At 42.5% G+C, this 19,399-nt stretch overlaps 1 protein-coding gene across 1 annotated transcript; it reads left to right on the forward strand.

Moving 5' to 3' along the window:
• The first annotated feature begins 411 nt into the window (after positions 1 to 411).
• Positions 412 to 17,568, forward strand: LOC120916289 (sushi, nidogen and EGF-like domain-containing protein 1). The gene is made up of 7 exons (XM_040327171.1): positions 412 to 587; positions 3,997 to 4,057; positions 5,772 to 5,843; positions 11,047 to 11,171; positions 11,276 to 11,551; positions 13,297 to 13,404; positions 17,250 to 17,568. Exons 2-7 carry the CDS (start codon positions 4,018 to 4,020, stop codon positions 17,493 to 17,495), a joined length of 867 nt encoding a protein of 288 aa, XP_040183105.1. The 5' UTR covers positions 412 to 587; positions 3,997 to 4,017; the 3' UTR covers positions 17,496 to 17,568.
• The last annotated feature ends 1,831 nt before the right edge of the window (positions 17,569 to 19,399 follow it).

The raw sequence follows: 19,399 nt of genomic DNA on the forward strand, positions 1-19,399 counted from the left end.
CTGTATGCAAGACAAGTTTGAGCCAACATCTGTCGGGAAAAAAATCCACGGTTTTGTTGAATGTCCGATCGTCTGTACGCAACAATAGACTTCACATGGGGAGAAGAAACAGCATGAAGTGGCAGAGGATTGGGTAAGAAAATCTACTATTCAATGCTCCCTAGACCTAAACAGGCAGTCACCCCCACTTTACGTTTCCTGGAGTTCAGCTTTAAATCTGGACTTTCTGCCCACTTCTACCTCATTTTGTTGCTTGTGGGTTTGGTTTGCGAAAGATGAAAAGAGGCGAGACATTGAAAGAGACTTTTCCCAGATGATGTGACCCCTCCCTCTGTTTGTCTAATTTCTGAAAAGTTTGTTGGACCGAGACGTTCGTGTTACAGAAGTCGCCTGTTCCGAAACATAAAGTTTATATAAGGAGAGGTATTTGAGATTGGTATCGCAAAAACGCAATCCTTCCAGATAATACTCACCAGGCAGGAAATACATCTTTTGTGTGTGTATATAAGTCACTTTTATTTCTCAGCACTCAGATTTCTTCCAGAAAGCTGCTGGCGAGTCCATCGCCATCAGATCACGAAACAGAGGTGAGTGTGAAGAACTACGATTTGCTATAATGTAATTAAAAAATAATTACTTGATTAATGGTTTAATTTTTAGCATTTTTAGCTTTTTAAATGTTTATCATGTGGTTTTATGTTGTTTATCACGCAGTAATGAGAGATGTGTTTTGTACATGTATATGTTGATCTATGAGCGCATCGAGGCCTTCGGGTAATGACTGCGCACCAAATAAGCATTTAAAAAAAAAAAATTACATTTTTTAACCACTTGTCCACTGGGCTTATTCTCTCCTTCATGTAAAAATCTAAATTTTTTCTGCTAGAAAATTAATCAGAACCCCCAAACATTATATATTTTTTTAGCAGACACCCTAGGGAATAAAATGGCGGTCATTGCAACTTTTTTTCTCTCACGGTATTTGCGCAATAATTTTTCAAACACCTTTTTTTTGGAAAAAAAATGGTTTCATGAATTAAAAAATAACAAAACTGTAAAGTTAGCCCAATTTTCTTGTATAATGTGAAAGATGATGTTACGCCGAGTAAATAGATACCTAACATCTCATGCTTTAAAATTGCGCACACTCATGGAATGGCGCCAAACTTTGGAACTTTAAAATCTCCATAGGTGACGCTTTAACATTTTTTACAGGTTACTATTTTCGAGTTAAAGAGGAGATCTAGTGCTAGAATTGTTGCACACGCTCTAACGCAAGCGACGATACCTCACACGTGGGCGGGACTTGCATGAGTGTTCGCTTCTGCGCGCGAGATAACGGGGACAGGGGTGTTTTAAAAATAACATTTTTTAATTTTATTTTTATTTGACTTCATTTTTTTTATTTTTACACTTTTTTTTTATATTTTTTTTTTGATCACTTTTATTCCTATTACAAGGAATGTACACATCCTTTGTAATAGGAATCAGTGTGACAGGTCCTCTTTATGGAGAGATGTGGGGTCATTAAGACCTCACATCTCTCCTCCAGGCTTACAAGCATGAAATCGGTGAAAAATAAATCACCGATCTCATGCCGACAGCCGCGATTGCGGCTTTGTTTACTTCCGGGTATCAGGCGTGACGTCATAACGTCGCGCCCAGGCCTCCGACGGTCATAGAGATGACTGTTGACCATCTGGTCACCAGTCATCTCTATGCTTTCCAGCAGCGCCGACCGATTCGCTGTCTGGGCCCCTGATGGCACGGGAGAGCCTGGAGAAGCACCGGATGGCGGCGGGAGGGGGGGGGGGACGTCCCCTCCCACTGCCTATAAGAATGATCAAGCAGTGGTACCATCGCTTTGATCGTTCTTATCGTGCACAGAATCGGCGGCTGAAGACGGCGATATCTGAATGATGTCTGTAGCTGCACCCATCATTCAGATATCACCGCACAAAGCCGAGGACGTCCCAGAGATGTCCTCGGTCGTCAAGAGGTTAAAAAATAATTTCTTGATTAATGGTTTAATTACATTTTTTAATTAAAAAAGTTTCAATACAAACCAACACCATACTTCTGCCCTGTACACACGATCGGTTCGTCTGATGGAAACGGACCGATGGATTTTTTCATCAGATATCCGATGAAGCCGACTTTCATCAGTCTTGCCTACACACCATCAGTTAAAAAAAACGATTGTGTCAGAACGCGGTGACGTAAAACACAACGACGTGCTGAGAAAAATGAAGTTCAATGCTTCGGGGCATGCGTCGACTTGATTCTGAGCATGCGTGGATTTTTGACCGAGGGATTTCCCCACAGACGATGTTTTTTTTCTATCGTTTTTTTAACTATACGAAAATTTTAAAACAGGTTCTATTTTTTTTTTCACTGATGGAAAAAAAAACTGATGGGGCCCACACACGATCGGTTCGTCCAATGAAAACGGTCCATCGGTCCGTTTTCATCAGACGAAACGATCGTGTGTACAGGGCATTAGTGTATAATGCCTAGATTCACATACATTGCCGCAACTTTGCGGCGGCGTAGCTTAAGGCATTAAGTTAGCGAGGCAAGTAAGTTAGCGAGGCAAGTACATGATTCACAATGTACTTGCCTGCTAAGTTACGGCACCGTAGCCTAAAGCGGGCGGGCGTAAGGGCGCCTAGTTCAAATGTGTGTAAGGGGGCGTGTTTTATGTTAATGGGGCTTGACCTTACGTTTTTGACGTTTTTTTAACTGCGCATGCGCCGGGCGCCTACATTTCCCAGTGTGCATTGCGGCTAAGTACGCCGCACGGGCCTATTGATTTCGACGTGGACATAAAAAACGTAAATCCCGATTCATGGACGTCTTGCGCAAACGACTTAAAAATTTCGAATTTCGACTCAGGAACGGCGGCCATACTTAACATTACTATTCCAACTAGGGCCTAGCTCTAACTTTAGGCGGCCTATCTCTAACGTAAACGGCGTAAAAGTACTGCGTCGGCCAGGCGTACGTTCGTGAATCGGCGTATCTACTAATTTACATATTCTACGCCGACCGCAATGGAAGCGCCACCTAGCTAGCGGCCATCCGAAATATTGCAACCTAAGATAGGACGGCGCAAGCCGTCGTATCTTAGATATGTTTAAGTGTATCTCTGTTTGAGCATACGCTTAAACATAAGTCGGTGTAGATTCTGAGTTAGGTCGGCTTATCTACTAATAAGCCGGCCTAACTCTTTCTGAATCTACCTATACATGTAATAATTGCTTCAAAAAATGATAAGACTCTTTTGCCGCGTACACACGATCATTTTTTCGGCATGAAAGAAAAAAACAAACGTTGTTTTTTGGATATGCTGAAAAACAAATTTTTTTTTCATGCCGAAAAATGATCGTGTGTACGCGGCATTTGTAGGTCTCGTAGCTTGCAGTCATTGGTTCCGTAGCAATGTAGTGGCTTTGGGCAAACAAAAAACTTAAATTGGCTTTGATTTTTTTTCCTGCAGCCCTCCTATAACTTGCTGGGTGATAAAACGGCTGAAGGTTTTGTGGGGTTGAATTACTAAGGCGAATAGATTAATCACTTTGCAAGGGAAGTTGCACTTTTGTGAGAAAATTTTCCCCATCAAAATCAAATTTCCCCAACAAAACTGCTATTTTTTTTTCTCATGCATATGGTTGGGTTTTCTTTGCTAAGTGAATTTTTAACACTTTCACTAAGTCCTGGGGGGAAATTCTATTTCAAAGTGAACAGACTACAGTATTTTCCTTTAGTAAATACGTTTTTAACCCTTTCTCGGCCACTAGCAGGGGGGAAAACTGCCCCCACTAGCGGACGAATAGCGACGCAAACTTGATGGTAAAGCGCCGCTAAAAATAGCGGCGCTTTACCACCAACGCTGCCCCCGCCCCAGTGTGAAAGGGGCCTAATAGCGTAAAAATGTGTACAGAAATAAAAGAGTAGCATTATGTACTAAACAAGTATGCTATGATTGTATTCTAGGGATCCACATACAAGCATCCGATGATGAGTGTCTATGGGGTTCTTCTGCTTCTTTTTTTAGGTAAGTAGAAGGGAGTCCTTCGTTTTTCTTTTTAGCTTTGGTCTATCAGCTCCATGACTCTGCTCTGTCAACAAATTATCTTGACCTTTATTAGCCTGAGGCCATCCTCTAAACGTATTAAGCTTTATAACGTCCAGAGATGGTGAACCTTTTTGAGTGCCCAATCTGGAACACAAAACCAACTTATTGATTTGAAAGTGGCAACACTGCAACTAAACCTGAATACAGAGGTTTTCGTTTAGAGAAAACAACTCGTACACAGGGCCGATCCTAGGCAGGGTGCACGGGGTGCTCCGCACCCAGGCGCCGCAGAAGTGGGGGCGCCGAAGCTCCAAAGTACTCCCCTTCCTCCTCCTTGTCTGTATCCAGAGGCAGAGCGCATGTAGCGGTTGCTGCGTTTCCCCATCCCGCTTGCTCTCTCCTCTGGCAACTGACAAGAGTGCATACCTCCCGCTGTCCCCGGAATTACCTGAACACGTTCCAGCACTAGGCTCCACTAATTAATTCTGTCCGGTGTGTATGAAGCAGTCTCCTGTCTGCCCCGCCCCCTCTGCGTGTGTCGGCTCTTCTCCCATAGGCGGTGTGATGAGAGGCTTCTGGGTTGGCCGGAGCTGCTGCCAATCATCCCGTGCCCTCCTAGAAATGCTCGCCGAGTGCCACCCTCCAAGTAACCAAAGATGCCACGCATGCCCCGCCCCCTGTAATGTGCTTCTGCTCCCAGCGCGCCTGAGCTACAGGGATCTATTGGACAAGTACCGATCTATGGGGACACCTGATGTGGGGGGGTCTGATGGGGACACTTGCTGTGGGGGGGCTCTGATGGGGGGCAACTGCTGTGGGGGGCTCTGATGGGGGCAACTGCTGGGGGCTCTGATGGGGGAAACCTGCTGGGAGGCTCTGATGGGGGACACCTGTTGAGGGGGACTCTGATAGGGGGACACTAATGAAGACTTCTTAGGGGAGCATCTCTGTGTTTGAATCGTAGCCATAGAAACATGTGTAAAGGGGAGGAGTTAGTAAGATGACCACGCCCATGTGGGGTCGCCAGAAATATTTCTTTACCCAGGCATCTGTGACCCTAGGATCGGCCCTGCTCGTACAGTTGTCCAAACAAATTAACAGCTTGTGTCTTAAAAGAAAAACACAATACCAGAGCTTTCATTTATACAGTTTTTTATTGAAACTCTCATACATATGCATGCATTTTTGGATAAGATTGAATTTGCTGGGCACTAGTAAGGATCCATTGCTGGGCACTGGTAAGGATCCATTGCTGGGGACTGGTATGGATCCATTGTTGGGCACTGGTAAGGATCCATTACTGGGCACTGGTAAGGATCCATTGTTGGGCACTGCTAAGGATGCATTTGTTGGGCACTGGTAAGGATGTATTTGCTGAGCACTGGTAAGGATGCATTTGTTGGGCACTGGTAAGGAAGGATGTATTTGCTGGGCACTGGTAAGGTTGAATTTGTTGGACATTGGTAAGGATGGCGAAGCCAAACAGGATGGAGTTGAAGGGGAAGGTACCCACCAGCAGGTGGTACAGGTATTGCATGTCTCTGGTCAGCAGGATGAACAGTAAGTCTTTCTATAGGCTTGCCCGTAGGTACAAGTGGTAGAACTGAGTTTTACTACCATTTTAAACTGAATGGATTGTTTTAACAGGTAAGGGTTAACTTTTACTTTAAGATTTTTTTTCTTTCCTTTTTAGTTGAGATCACTTACGAAGGAAGTGGCGCATCAGTAACAACTTCATCAACGACTGCTTACACTCTGGGGTCAGGTAATCAGTTCATCCGATCATTTAATGACAGTAATAATCATTCAAGAATACATAATCTAATATTTATGGATATTCACTAATTGAGAACATCTTACATATCGGTCAAAAGTATACTTACTCGGACATCCCCTTGCATAGCTCTCAACCTTTATGTTGGAGTAGTCTACCTATTGGGGCTATAATAGCCTCCACTCTTCTGTGACGGCTTTGGACAAGATTTTGGAGGGTGTCTGTGGGAATGTGTGCTAATTCAGCAAATTAGCATTTGTGAGGTCAGGTACTGCAGCTGGTCGGCAAGTGGTTGGCCAGAGTAGAGATATTTGGAATAAACTGTTAGCGCAAACACTGGTACTACCAAACACTTAAAAAGCGGACAATGTATATGTCTAGAAAACAGTCACAGTTTTATAGTCCATATAGTGGTACAAAATGACCAGTCCTGAAAAGGAAGGAGATGGGAAGATGATGGGCGGCAGCTGTCCTCAGAGAAAAGCCAACTCTGTTAGGGGAAGACAAGGAAACAAAAGTAAAGTAGGACATAGCTGGACGGACTGAGGCAGAGAGTTCCAGAGGATGGGAGATGCCCTGGATAAGTCCTGGAGATGAGCTTGGGAGAGAGACAAGAGAGCTAGAGAGCAGGAGATCTAGGGAAGAATGTAGAGGACGATTGGTGAAGTAGCTCGGGGCAGAGTTGTGGATGGCTTTGTTTGTATGGCGTTGTTAATATTTTTAATGTAATTCGCTGGACAATCGGAAGCCATAGACTGGGCTTGGCAGAGGGGAGTGTCTGCCACTGAGCAGCTAGTAGGGTGGATGAGTCTGGCAGCAGCGTTCATGATAGACTAAAGCCTCGTACACACGACCGAAAACTGCCAGGAGAGCTTTTGGCCGGGAAAACCTGACGCTTGTATGCTTCCTCACAGTTTTCCCATCAGGAAAACAGCCAGGAATCCGGCTCTCTATTTTCCCGTCGGGATTCCCGGTGTTTTTTTTTTCTGCCAGATCTACTACTTACCTATGGGAAACACTGCGAGGCAGTGCCGATGGAGCATAAACTCGGCCGGGATTCCCGGCCAAAGCTTCATGGCAGTTTTCCTGCTGGGTTCCCGGCTTTCCCCTCGGTTTTCTCGGCAGACTTTTTACCGCAGAGAAAACCGAGTGTGTGTACAGGGCTTGAGGGTGGGGAGGGGGTAGCCTGTGTAGAGGTAGGCCTACAAGAAGAGAGTTGCAATAGTAAAAGTGAGAGATTACAAGGGAGTCATGTTGGAACAGAAACGGGTCTTCCACAAACTGTTGACACAAGATCGGATGTGCAACATTTTCTAAAATGTCTTTGTATCCTTCACTTGCAACATCTGAACTCAATAATCTGGAGGGGTGTTCATAAACTTTGGACCATACAGTGGTAGGTATGATGGTCAAGCGCCCAAACACTTTTAGCCATATAGTGTATTTCACCACTGGAACTCCATGCAAATAATAGAAAAAGAGAGAGTTTGGTCAGGGGAACTTTAAATGAGGCCAATCACTATGTAGAGTAAGCATGTGGGATATAAAACACAGTGTTGCTTATATAATTTATATAGCGGATCTGATCTTTGTTCACATCTTTGCAGTTGATGTGAGTATCTATAGGGATGTCCGTCTTGTCCCTTACACCCATTATTTATTCCTACTACTCAGTTACTATATTATACCATATGGTAATGTCTCTTTATAGATTGCCATTTAATTCGCCCCTGAAGAGTTGGTATACCCCAACGAAATGTGTCGGCTTACATAGATGCATGATGTGACATGTCCATACAGATGATTTTATGTCTTTCATATTGTTTTACTCCAAGACTTTCCAATACCATCTAGCCCCCTCAGTGGTTAATGTTGTGCAGGACTTGTCTTTACTCCATGATATGCCAAGCACCATGGCGTCAATATGTATATGTGGTTTTAAAGCGGAGGTTCACCCATAGAGAACACATTTTCCCCTTAGATGGATGCTCGTTTTGTCTAGGGGAATCGGCTAGTTGTTTTAAAATATGAGCTGAACTTACCGTTTACGAGATGCATCTTCTCCGTCGCTTCCGGGTATGGGCTGCGGGACTGGGCGTTCCTTCTTGATTGACAGTCTTCCGAGAGGCTTCCGACGGTCGCATCCATCGCGTCACGATTTTCCGAAAGAAGCCGAACGTCGGTGCGCAGGCGCAGTATAGAGCCGCACCGACGTTCGGCTTCTTTCGGCTACGAGTGACGCGATGGATGCGACCGTCGGAAGCCTCTCGGAAGACTGTCAATCAAGAAGGAACGCCCGCTCCCGAAGACCCATACCCGGAAGCGACGGAGAAGATGCATCTCGTAAACGGTAAGTACAGCTCATATTTTAAAACAACTAGCTGATTCCCCTAGACAAAACAAGCATGCATCTAAGGGGAAAAGAGAAAAAAAAACCTAATTGGGTGAACTCCCGCTTTAAGCATGCTCTGCATTTATGCGATTTTGTGTATGCATTTTTTTGTCATTCAGTATGCTGTTCATGATATTATTAAAATGCTCTTCGCTAAGACTGCTTTTTGGTATACATCTCTCATTCAAAGTCCCTAAGCAATACAGTGGAACCTCGGATTGTGAGTAACGTGGTTAACGAGCATTTCGCAATACAAGCACTGTATTTTTAAAAATCCTAACTAGGTTTGCGAGTGTTGTCTCGCAAAACGAGCACGATTCAGGCCAAAGCAGTGCGCAGTACCGCGTTTGGCCTGAGGTAGGGGAGCGCTGGGACCGAGCGGAGCCGAACATCGCCGATTACAGCCGATCAGTGCCATTCAGAAATGCACGGAAAGGCCCGAGGACAGCTCGGCTGACCTTCGCAAACCTCGGGAACAGAGTCTTTACGAGGTTTGCCGAGGTGTCCTCGGGCCTTTCCGCCCGTTTCCGAAGCTCTCCGCCACCCCCCCACCTCTGGCCACATGCGGTATTGCATGCCATTGAAGTGAATGTGGAACAAATTATTTTCGTTTCCATTGACTTCAATGAAACTCGCTTTGATATGCGAGTACTTTGGATTACGGATGGGCACGGATAGGCAGCATGGATGGGCACGGATAGGCGGCATGGATGGGCACTGATAGGCGGCATGGATGGGCACTGATAGGCGGCATGGATGGGCACTGATAGGTGGCACGGATGGGCATAGATGGGCACTATCGTATGTGTTGTACTAATGGATGCCAATCAGTGCCAAACAATGCCTGCCAATCAGTGATGCCCATTGTGGGCACTGATTGGCATCCATTGCCGCAGCGATTGGCATCCATTTTTTGTGTCCTTCTCGTCCCTGGTGGTCTAGGGTGGCATACTTTTTTTTTTTTTTTTGCATCCCTGGTGGTCTAGTGGGCATCCCTGGTGGTCCAGTGGGCATCCTCGGGGGGGCTGTGCTGATAATCGATCAGCACAAACCCCCCCTGTCACAGGAGCAGCCGATCGGCTCTCCTCTACTCGCGTCTGACAGACGCGAGTGAGGAAAAGCCGATTACCGGCTTTTCCTGTTTACATCTTGATCAGCCGTGATTGGACACGGCTGGTCACGTGGTACAGAGTCTCCGTGAGAGACTCTTTACCTTGATCGGTGTTGCGGGGTGTCAGACTGACACCCTGCAACAACGATCGCCGCGATGCGCGCCCCCGGGGGCGCGCAGCGGCTCAAAATCCTGAGGACGTCATATGACGTCCAGTCAGGATTCTACAACCACTTTGCCAAAGTCAATATGTCATTGGCGGGCGGTAAGTGGTTAAAGATAGATATCTCGGTAACGGCAGCAGCTGCTGCCACAACCGAGATATCCATCTTTTCTTTGAGCGGTCCTGTAAACGATAACGGTGGTCTCCGCGGCGGACTCGCCGCAAGATCACCGTTATCGGCGGCAGGAGAGGGCCCCCCCCCTCCTGCCGCTCTCGCGGGAGACTCGGAACCGTCGGCAGCGGTGGAGTCGATCGGGTCCTGTCCCCTGCTCGGCTGGGATACGAGTGGGGGCAAGATGGCCCCCACCCGTCTCCATAGCATAGCAGGGCGGAAGTGACTTCAAAACGTCATTTCCACCTATGCTTCTTAAAGTGACATTTTCTTGTTGTCATTATTTCAAATGACAATTTTTTTTTTTTTTGCATTTTAGTCTAAATATGGGATCTTTTTGACCCCAGATCTCATATTTAAGAGGACCTGTCATGCTTTTTTCTATTACAAGAGATGTTTACATTCCTTGTAATAGGAACAAAAGTGACCCATTTTTTTTTTTTGTGTAAAAATGTATAAAATAAATAAAAATAAATAAGAAAACAAAAAAAAATGTTTTTCTAAAGCGCCCCGTCCCGACAAGCTCGCGCCCAGAAGCGAACGCATACGTGAGTAGCGCCCGCATATGAAAACGGTATTCAAACCACACAAGAGAGGTATCACCACGATGGGTAGAGCGAGAGCAATAATTCTAGCCCTAGACCTTCTCTGTAACTCAAAAGATGCAACCTATAGAATTTTTTAAACATCGCCTATGGAGATTTTTAAGGTTAAAAGTTTGACGACATTCCACGAGCGGGCACAATTTTGAAGCGTGACATGTCGGGTATTATTTTACTCGGCGTAACATTATCTTTCACAATATAAAAAAAATTGGGCTAACTTTACTGTTGTCTTATTTTTTTATAAAAAAAAAGTGATTTTTTTTTCCAAAAAAAATGCGCTTGTAAGACCGCTGCGCAAATACGGAGTGACAAAAAGTATTGTAATGACCGCCATTTTATTCTCTAGGGTGTTAGAAAAAAATATATAATGTTTGGGGGTTTTAAGTAATTTTCGAGCAAAAGAAAAACAGTTTTAATCTTGTAAACACCAAATCTGAAAAACAGACAAGGTTCTTAAGTGGTTAATATATAAACATTTTGAGGTTGATTTACTGAAACTGGAGAGTGCAAAATCTGGGGCAGCTCTGCACAGAAACCAATCAGCTTCCAGTTTTTTTTTTTTTTTTATCCAAAGCTTAATTGAACAAGGTGAAGTTAGAAGCTGATTTGCTACCATGCACGGCTGCTCCAGATTTAGCACTCTTCAGTTTTAGTAAATCAACCCCTTTGCTTCCTTTAATGAAATCAAATATGCTTTTTATTCTCGTACTTATTAAATACATCACTATTTTTCCATGAATTAACTTTTCAGAACTTCTCTACCCCTATGGATCAGAGGTTGACAAACTCAGTCCACCGGATGATGATGGAGGGCCACCACTACAAACCCTAACTCTCAATGTTCCCTTCTTTGGAGAGATGTACTCTTCGTTCTATGTGAGTGCATTCATATCTAAGCCAGTAACAGTTCAGGTATCTTAGCACATACCAAGAGCTCTCCTATAGAAACTTGCAAAGATGCTATTTTTCTCTCTCAACAGATGAACAACAACGGATTTCTGTCACTCAAAGTTAACATCACAGATTACAGGCCCCCAAGTCAAACTGTGAACTACCCCTTCTTGGCTCCCTTTTGGTCTGATGTGGATAACTCCCAAGAGGGTTCAATCTACTATCGCCAGACCAACGACAGCGACCTTCTAGTCTGGGCGACATCACAGCTTAAAACTTATTTTCGTCTCTACAAATTTAACGCTACGTGGATTTTTGTGGCAACATGGGAAAAGGTTATGTTTCACGGAGCGAAGACTAATCAGGTATTTCCTCTAGACTAGCAAAAGGCAAACGTTTTCCATAGAAGGAGACCAGGCTTGTAGGATTGGAGATAGAGGACAGTGTGGAGAGATGATGTCCAATACAAAAACTGGACACATGGGGGGGTTACTAAATATGGAGAATGCAAAATCTGGTGCAGTTCTGTATAGAAACCAATCAGCTTCCAGGTTTTATTGTCAAACCTTAATTGAACAAGCTGAAGTTAGAAGCTGATTGGCTACCATGCACAGCTGCACTCAGGGCCATCTTAATGCAATAGCACTCCTGGGCACTGACCAGGGGCCCCAGATACACGGGGGCCCCACAGTAATCTTGCATTACATCAAACTTGCCAAGTGTCCAGGATTTGCTGGGACAGTCATGCTTTTTACTGAACTGTCCCGATATGGTCGTGACCTCCTGAGCCGAGTATTGTGCCCTCCTGTCCCCCCCCCCCCTGTACTGTGCCCTTTGTGTTAACTTGTCTTTAATTTATGGAATGTTTTCCTTTTGTTTAATTCTATCAACTTTATCTTTGTATTAAAAAGTGATCACGAATATATATTTAAAAGCAATATGGGAAGCAATGAAATGCAGGCATAACATCATCTTTTACATTATACAAAAAAATTGGGCTAACTTTACTGTTTTGTTATTTTTTAATTCATGAAACCGTTCTTTTTCCAAAAAAAGGCTACCATGGAGCATGTCAGAAAAACGGAAAATGTATTATCAAATACTTACCGTAATTTTCCTTTCCTGATAGGCTCCATGGCAGCAGGAGTCCCTCCCAATGCTTGGAGTAGGCTAGTTACGGAACACGGCTGAGAGTCCACAGCTGAAATTTATAGGGAGGGGTCCTATTGGGTAGTTATGGAGGCGGGGCCAACCCACACGTATGCTGCCATGGAGCGTATCAGGAAAGGATAATTACGGTAAATATTTGATAATAAATTTTCTGTTATACTGTTTGGCGCTTCTGAGTAATTTTCTAGCAAAAAAAAAGATTTTTACATGAAGGAGAGAGTGCCAGAATAGGCCCGGTATTGAGGTGGTTAATCTGTCTGCAGCCATCAAAGACCTTATTATTATTATTATTATTATCATTATTAATTCATTTTTATATTTAAAGGTGACCTGTACTGTGGAAACCCCCAAAAAAAAGATAGTCACCGGTATTCAAATAGTTACAGTACTGCTTGTGGGCTTCCTAAATCAAATCTTTTTCCCCATTACTGACTTACCGTGCCTTGTGTGGAGATGGCCATCTTGGTAAAGAGGGAGAAGTTTGGTTCCTTTTGTCAGAGCTTCCCTCTTGCCGATTGGTGATCTGATCCTTGGTGGGGTAATGATGAAGAAGCAGCATGAATAATGTAGGGAGTATACAAAGAAGCAGCATGAATAATATAGGGAGTATACGAATAAGCAGCAGGGCTGATATAGGATGTAAGCACATATCCACAGAACGAATGAAGCAAAAGCAGGGAGATCCTTGCACTGCAGTTCCTCTGGTACATCTTCCTATCCAGCAAAGAGAACAGTGAGGAGCACAGTAGTGATATCATCAAATATTACTCCAAATCTGATTAGATCGGTAGTCAGAGGCAGGAGTACCTTAGCTAATCTGACACTCATGTACCACTATGAGGCCTAGGAGTGCCTGGAAAGAATGTGATCACTTCAAATAATAATAAATAGTACTAAGTATTATGTGAGGTTGGTTAATTTATGGTTCTGCTCTTTTCAGAGGAACACTTTTCAAGTTGTCCTGATCTCTGATGGGAAACTCACATTTGCACTCTTTAATTATATGGCCCTGCTTTGGCCAGGTTACCTGAGTGATCCCTTTGCATTGGTGAGTATGTGAACACAAAGATTGTTATGTTTGTATAGTTTAATATCTGTTTATGACATTAATTTGCATCCTACTGCAGTCTATATACATGAAACAAGAAAAGCTGCTCCAGGTGAGTGAGATGGGGTATCCTGTGTCTCCGTGCACCCCCACTTCCCCTGCCGCGCAACCGCGCCAGCCAGTAATTGAGGCTGCGGCTTTGCGGCCTTCTGCAGGCCTATGCTTCCTTCCCTGGGCACCAGGTTGCTAATTTTAGTCGCAATTGCGACCGGGTGCCTGGATTTTGTTGAAAACCCTGGGTTAATCCCCACACACACTAGTCAGGTGCTAGCCCAGCTCGCATGCTGTGTAATGCGAAGAAATGATTCCAGACGGCTGCACTTCCAAAAATCCTTTTATTGAAGCATCATATGACAAGTGGTTGACAGATGGAGCAGGGGACAAAGAGGTAGACGAGTAATGACTAATTGCTGATATTTGCACGAAACGCGTCTACCTCTTTGTCCCCTGCTCCATCTGTCAACCACTTGTCATATGAGGCTTCAATAAAAGGATTTTTGGAAGTGCAGCCGTCCAGAATTATTTCTTCAGGTTACACAGCAGTCTATATACAGTTGTGCTCATACGTTTACATACCCTGGCAGAATTTATGATTTCTTGGCCATTTTTCCGAATATTTTGTCTGCGAACCCTGTTTTCATGATCATCTAGTTGATCTTGATATGAATTCAGGGTCTCCTGATATTTCACAGTCTCTTGTAGATTTTAGATTGATCACTGTTTGAATCATTCCCTCCTGACCGTTCTCTAATGCCTCAATTCTGTGTCTCAACGTGCCAACTTCCTCTCTGAGACCCTCCACCGCTTGCTGACAAGACTGCTCCAAAGCGGAGATAAGTTGCTGAATATCTTTTTTGGTAGGTAGGGCTTTCAGAAGTTCTCCAAGTTCCCTAATGTCCTTTTCTAAACCATTTGATTTTAGGGGGATTCTACCCCCGCTTTGCCCTATACTAGAGTGTTGTTCTATTGGGGACATCGCTAATACTCCTATTCTATGGGAACCTGGTCCAGTCTCTGTCCATGCCCCTTCCACCTCCGTACTTTCATCCTCTACCCCCCGGGAGTCACCACTCTCCATGAATGCCTCTTCATCCCAGGCCAGCAACTTATCCCCATCTGCTGTTAAAGAATGGGTATCTTCGTTCTTTACCTGAGGGTCTCTCTGTTCCTCCACCTCCACTACTGGCTCCAACTCTGCTCTGCTATCAGCGAGGTCCTATCATTATCAGTATTGTCCTGACTCAGTGTTGGCCGGCTTCCCTCCTGCCTTTTACTGCTTTGGTTATGCCCTGGACTGCACGTCTCCTTACTGCTTCCGGGTACTGTCCTTCCCCTTCCCAGGGCCAGGGGCCACCGCTCCTTTGCCTGCATACTGCGGCCCGATGTCCCTGGTCCACAGTCCTGCTTAGGATCTAGTTTAAGGGAGTCGTGCCCGCTCACAGTCTGGTTCACCTTAGAGTCCATCCCCTCCCTTCTCCCATCAACCTCCACAAGCTCAGCAATACGAGGGGAAAGGTAAGAGCGTATCCCTCCCGCCAGCTTTTGTGAAGCCTGGCGGCTTGTCGACATTCATCCGCTGTGCACTCTATCTATTCAGTAGCCGCTGCAAATCCTCTCTTAGTCGGAGGGGGGGAGAGAGGACTGAAGAGCTTTAGTTAGAACTTCAGATCCCAAGCACCTCCTCATCCACCTTCTGTTTTAATTTATGCCACTTAGTTTGTTCATGCTGGTAGAAATATTCTACATATGTAATGCAATGACAGCAAGGGAAACATACAGTCCACAGATGCAATATTATGGAGTATTATAAGCCTTGAACCCGTTGAGAGCTAGTATCTTTAAGATAAACAATACACCTCCTCCTCCTGCTGGAGTCTGCTGATTTAATAGCGTTTTGACAGTTATCAAGATCTCCTCTAGCTCAGTAGTTACCATATAATTGTCCCATCCACTGGCTCTGCAGCTATCTCCGCCGCTTACCTCCCACACGCCGACCGCGTGTGTGTGTATAACCTGCTGGTAAGCTTACTTCACAGAGAGAGGGGGGAGGAGGGAGCCCGCAACAGAGATGAGTCAGGCTGTAGCTGGGATTGTGACTGTGGCTTAACTCCGATCATCCAGTCCCTCCGTCCAACACTTCTTGCTTTGACCCCCTTCCTTTCTTCTGCCCACCACCTCTAGGTGAGCAAACGGCTCCACCGGAAAGTGCTAAGGAGGCATGTGCTGTTAGTCCTCTCTCCTTCTTCTGCTCAGCAGAGCTATTGTTCTGGGGTTGTGGAGGCATACAGGGTGCCTATCATCCGACCATCTGCTCACATAGTACGCCGCTGCATGCTATTCCCTGCCTGGGGGAACTCAGAGGGGAGGAGCCCTCACACACCTCTCACGCACATCCGCACGGCATGAGCCCCACCACTGTGTTTACTCGTTTTAAATCATAAATCACAACAGAAACTAGCCAAATGACCCTGATTTAAAGTTTACATACCCTGGTGATTTTGGCCTGATAACATGCACACAAAGTGGTAACATGTAATAGCTCCGGCATCAGCTCAGTCGCCGCACCTTGGTGATTAAGCCCTATGTGGACGAAACGTGTTACAGAGGGGTGTGGCCAATTGGTGGAGACTAAGCTGAAGATGGAACTATTACATGCACACTAGTTGACACAAAGGGGTTTGAATGGCTAGTAAAGGTAACCATCCTCACCTGTGATCTGTTTACTTGTAATTATTGTGTGTGTATAAAAGGTCAATGAGTTTCTGGACTCCTGACAGACCCTTCCATCTTTCATCCAGTGCTGCACTGACGTTTCTGGATTCTGAGTCATGGGGAAAGCAAAAGAATTGTTGAAGAATCTGTGGGAAAAGGTAGTTGAACTGTATAAAACAGGAAAGGGAAATAAAAAGATATCCAAGGAATTGAGAATGCCAATTAGCATGGCCTCCACACTGCAAGGCCATGACGTTAATCATGATAACAGTGTTTGGCTGAAGCCATTTATTATCAATCAACTGTGATTACTCTTTTTATATCATAATGACAACAGAAACTAGCCAAATGACCCTGATTAAAAGTTTACATACCCTGGTGATTTTGGCCTGATAACATACACACAAGTTGATAACATGTAATAGCTCCGGCATCAGCTCAGTCGCCGCACCTTAGTGATTAAGCCCTATGTGGATGAACCGCGTTACAGAGGGGTGTGGCCAATGGGTGGAGACTAAGCTGAAGCTGGAACTATTATATGTTATCACGATTGACTTCATCAGAGTGTGGCCTGACTCTGGTGCAGTGTTGGAAGCATGGGGCTAGACCTGCTCTTTTGGAACCAGCATCTAAAGCAGAAGAAGAGATCCAACTGGATACTAACATGGTAGGCTTGGAGTGACACCATTTGAGTCAGTGCAGAATATTTTCTTCACATCATGTCCATTAGACCACTGGGTTTGGATCAGGAATGATAAAACGTTTATGTTAAAGCATTGAAAGAACCACAAAGAACCTCTTGACGTAACCAGAGTCCATAAGCAGAGGTCATATTCTGTCCAACGCATCTGAAAGGGATCCATACCTTTTATTGCTGGTAGTACAAAAGCCACATGGAATGACCACCTAGGATTTCCGTTCTGACCATTTTATGATCTACCATTATTAAAATTTTGACCTATAAAAATTTGTGTGTTCAATTTTGGGACTGTCTCCCTCAATAACGATCTGTTCTTTGAAATATGATTATTACGTTATTAATGATTAAATATTACCGGTAATTATTTATCCAGGCTTCTCTAAACAATGGGACAAGTAACTACACACTTCCCGGGTCTCTAACAAATTCCATGACTAATCTAGTGACAGGCTCCAATGTAAATGTAACCGGCCGCTGGGCTTTCAACATCGATTCAATTACAATTTATTTTACTGAAACGTTCATTGGTAAGTGCAACGAGATCGTAACTCATCATTTTACAAAAATTAACATACTCATGGCAAATACATCACATTTACATTTGTACACTTTTCATTAGCTTATATATTTTCTTTTTTTAAAAAGTATTTACTTTTTTTATTTTTATAAGCTAAGAACTTTTGGCTGGTGTTTTTAAGGTTAACTTTTATTATATTTATAAAATATTTGATTATTGATTTGATATCATTTTTAATACTTTATTATTATAATTAAAAATAAATGTTTGTGTTTGAAGCTTTCATGAATAAATATAATATATTTTTTTATAAAAAATGCCTTTACCTTTTTTTTTTTCTTAAGATAAATACTTTTGGCTGGTGTTTTTAAAGTTAATATAATTATATTCATACAGTATTTAACTAGAAAAGTTATTTTAATTTAGATGTTTGATAGTTTTGTTGACTTTTTAAAAACATTTCTTAAGATAAATACTTTTGGCTGGTGTTTTAAAAGTTAATAATAATTATTTTTTTATAAAGTATTTAACTAGAAAAGATATTTTAATCTAGATGTTTGATAGTTTTGTGAATTTTTTTAAAAACATTTCTAAAGATAAATACTTTTGGCTGATGTTTTTAAAGTTAATATAGTTATATTTATACAGTATTTAACTAGAAAAGTTATTTTAATGTAGATGTTTGATAGTTTCGTTGACTTTTTAAAAACATTTCTTAAGATAAATATTTTTGTCTGGTGTTTTTAAAGTTAATATTAATTATATTTATACAGTATTTATATAGAACATTTGTTTTAATTTAGATGTTTGATAGTTTAGTGATTCTTAGGATAAATGCTGTTGGCTGGTATTTTAAAAGTTAACATAATTATATTTATACAGTATTTACCTAGAAAAGTTGTTTTAATTTAGATGTTTGATCGTTTCATTAACTTATTTAAAAAAAATTCTTAAGATAAATACTTTTGGCTGGTGTTTTTAAAGTTAATATTAATTATATTTATACAGTATTTGACTAGAAATGTTGCTTTAATGAAGCATTTAATACATATAATAATAATATAAAAAATAGAACCACTGGATATTTACCTTTTACCGCAATTCATTTACAAGAACAAGATTTACAATTCATTGATAAAAAACAAGAACACTATTTTAGGCACTGAATATACATCAAGGTGGAATTAAGTGCAAAAAAAAAATGAAATAATAGGCTGAAAATTGCAGGACATTACCATATAAACTTGAAAAGAAAAAAAATAACTGCGCTAAAGATGCTTAAAAAATAATAATAACTTGCAGTATAAAAACATTCTTCATATAATGCCAAACATATAAACTAAAGTGATCTGCATATGTTATCCGTTATTATATATTACCTTATAACTATCACATTTCTGGTGAATGTTAAAACAGTTTGTACACATCACTACTACTAATTAACATCCTTTTGTCCTTTTATGATTGTGTCAAAAAAAGTTCCTTCTGTTCAGTACCCGCGTCCTTCTTTGATATGAACCTTTCTTGATTTAAAAAAATATATATCCATAATATAAAATATTGATGCTAAAAAGCACTAAAAAGCACACATAAATATAACAATAACTAAAGCTATCAAAATATTGAAAAAATAATACCACTGAAAACTGAAATATATTAAACACTGATTGAAATTTGCCCTGATCACTTTTTTAATAATCATCTTGTTCATTCAATTTAGGTAAGTATTAGAATAAATCCACTTATGGAATTGTGCGTGTAGATTTTTTATTTTAAATAATTCAGTATGTCTTTTGCCATTACGCATTCATCTGTTACCATACAGTAGCTGAATCGAACTGGAAATATTATGTGCGTCCATTCGCAACATAATGCATGGGACAGTGTCGTGAGTATTACCGGTATGCCTTTTTTTATTATTTTATGATTAAAGGAGCAGAGCAGAGCTCCAACAATATTTTTCAACAGACACAGGAAGGACCTTGACGTGGTTCTGTTGCTCACTA

Source organism: Rana temporaria, chromosome 10, assembly GCF_905171775.1.
Source record: "Rana temporaria chromosome 10, aRanTem1.1, whole genome shotgun sequence".
NCBI lineage: Eukaryota > Metazoa > Chordata > Amphibia > Anura > Ranidae > Rana > Rana temporaria.

Coding starts and splice junctions, on each gene's coding strand:
- LOC120916289 (XM_040327171.1), top strand. CDS start 4,018: ATGATGAGTGTCTATGGGGTTCTTCTGCTTCTTTTTTTAG. Junction 4,058..5,771: donor TCTTCTGCTTCTTTTTTTAG/GTAAGTAGAAGG, acceptor TTTCCTTTTTAG/TTGAGATCACTTACGAAGGA. Junction 5,844..11,046: donor TGCTTACACTCTGGGGTCAG/GTAATCAGTTCA, acceptor TTAACTTTTCAG/AACTTCTCTACCCCTATGGA.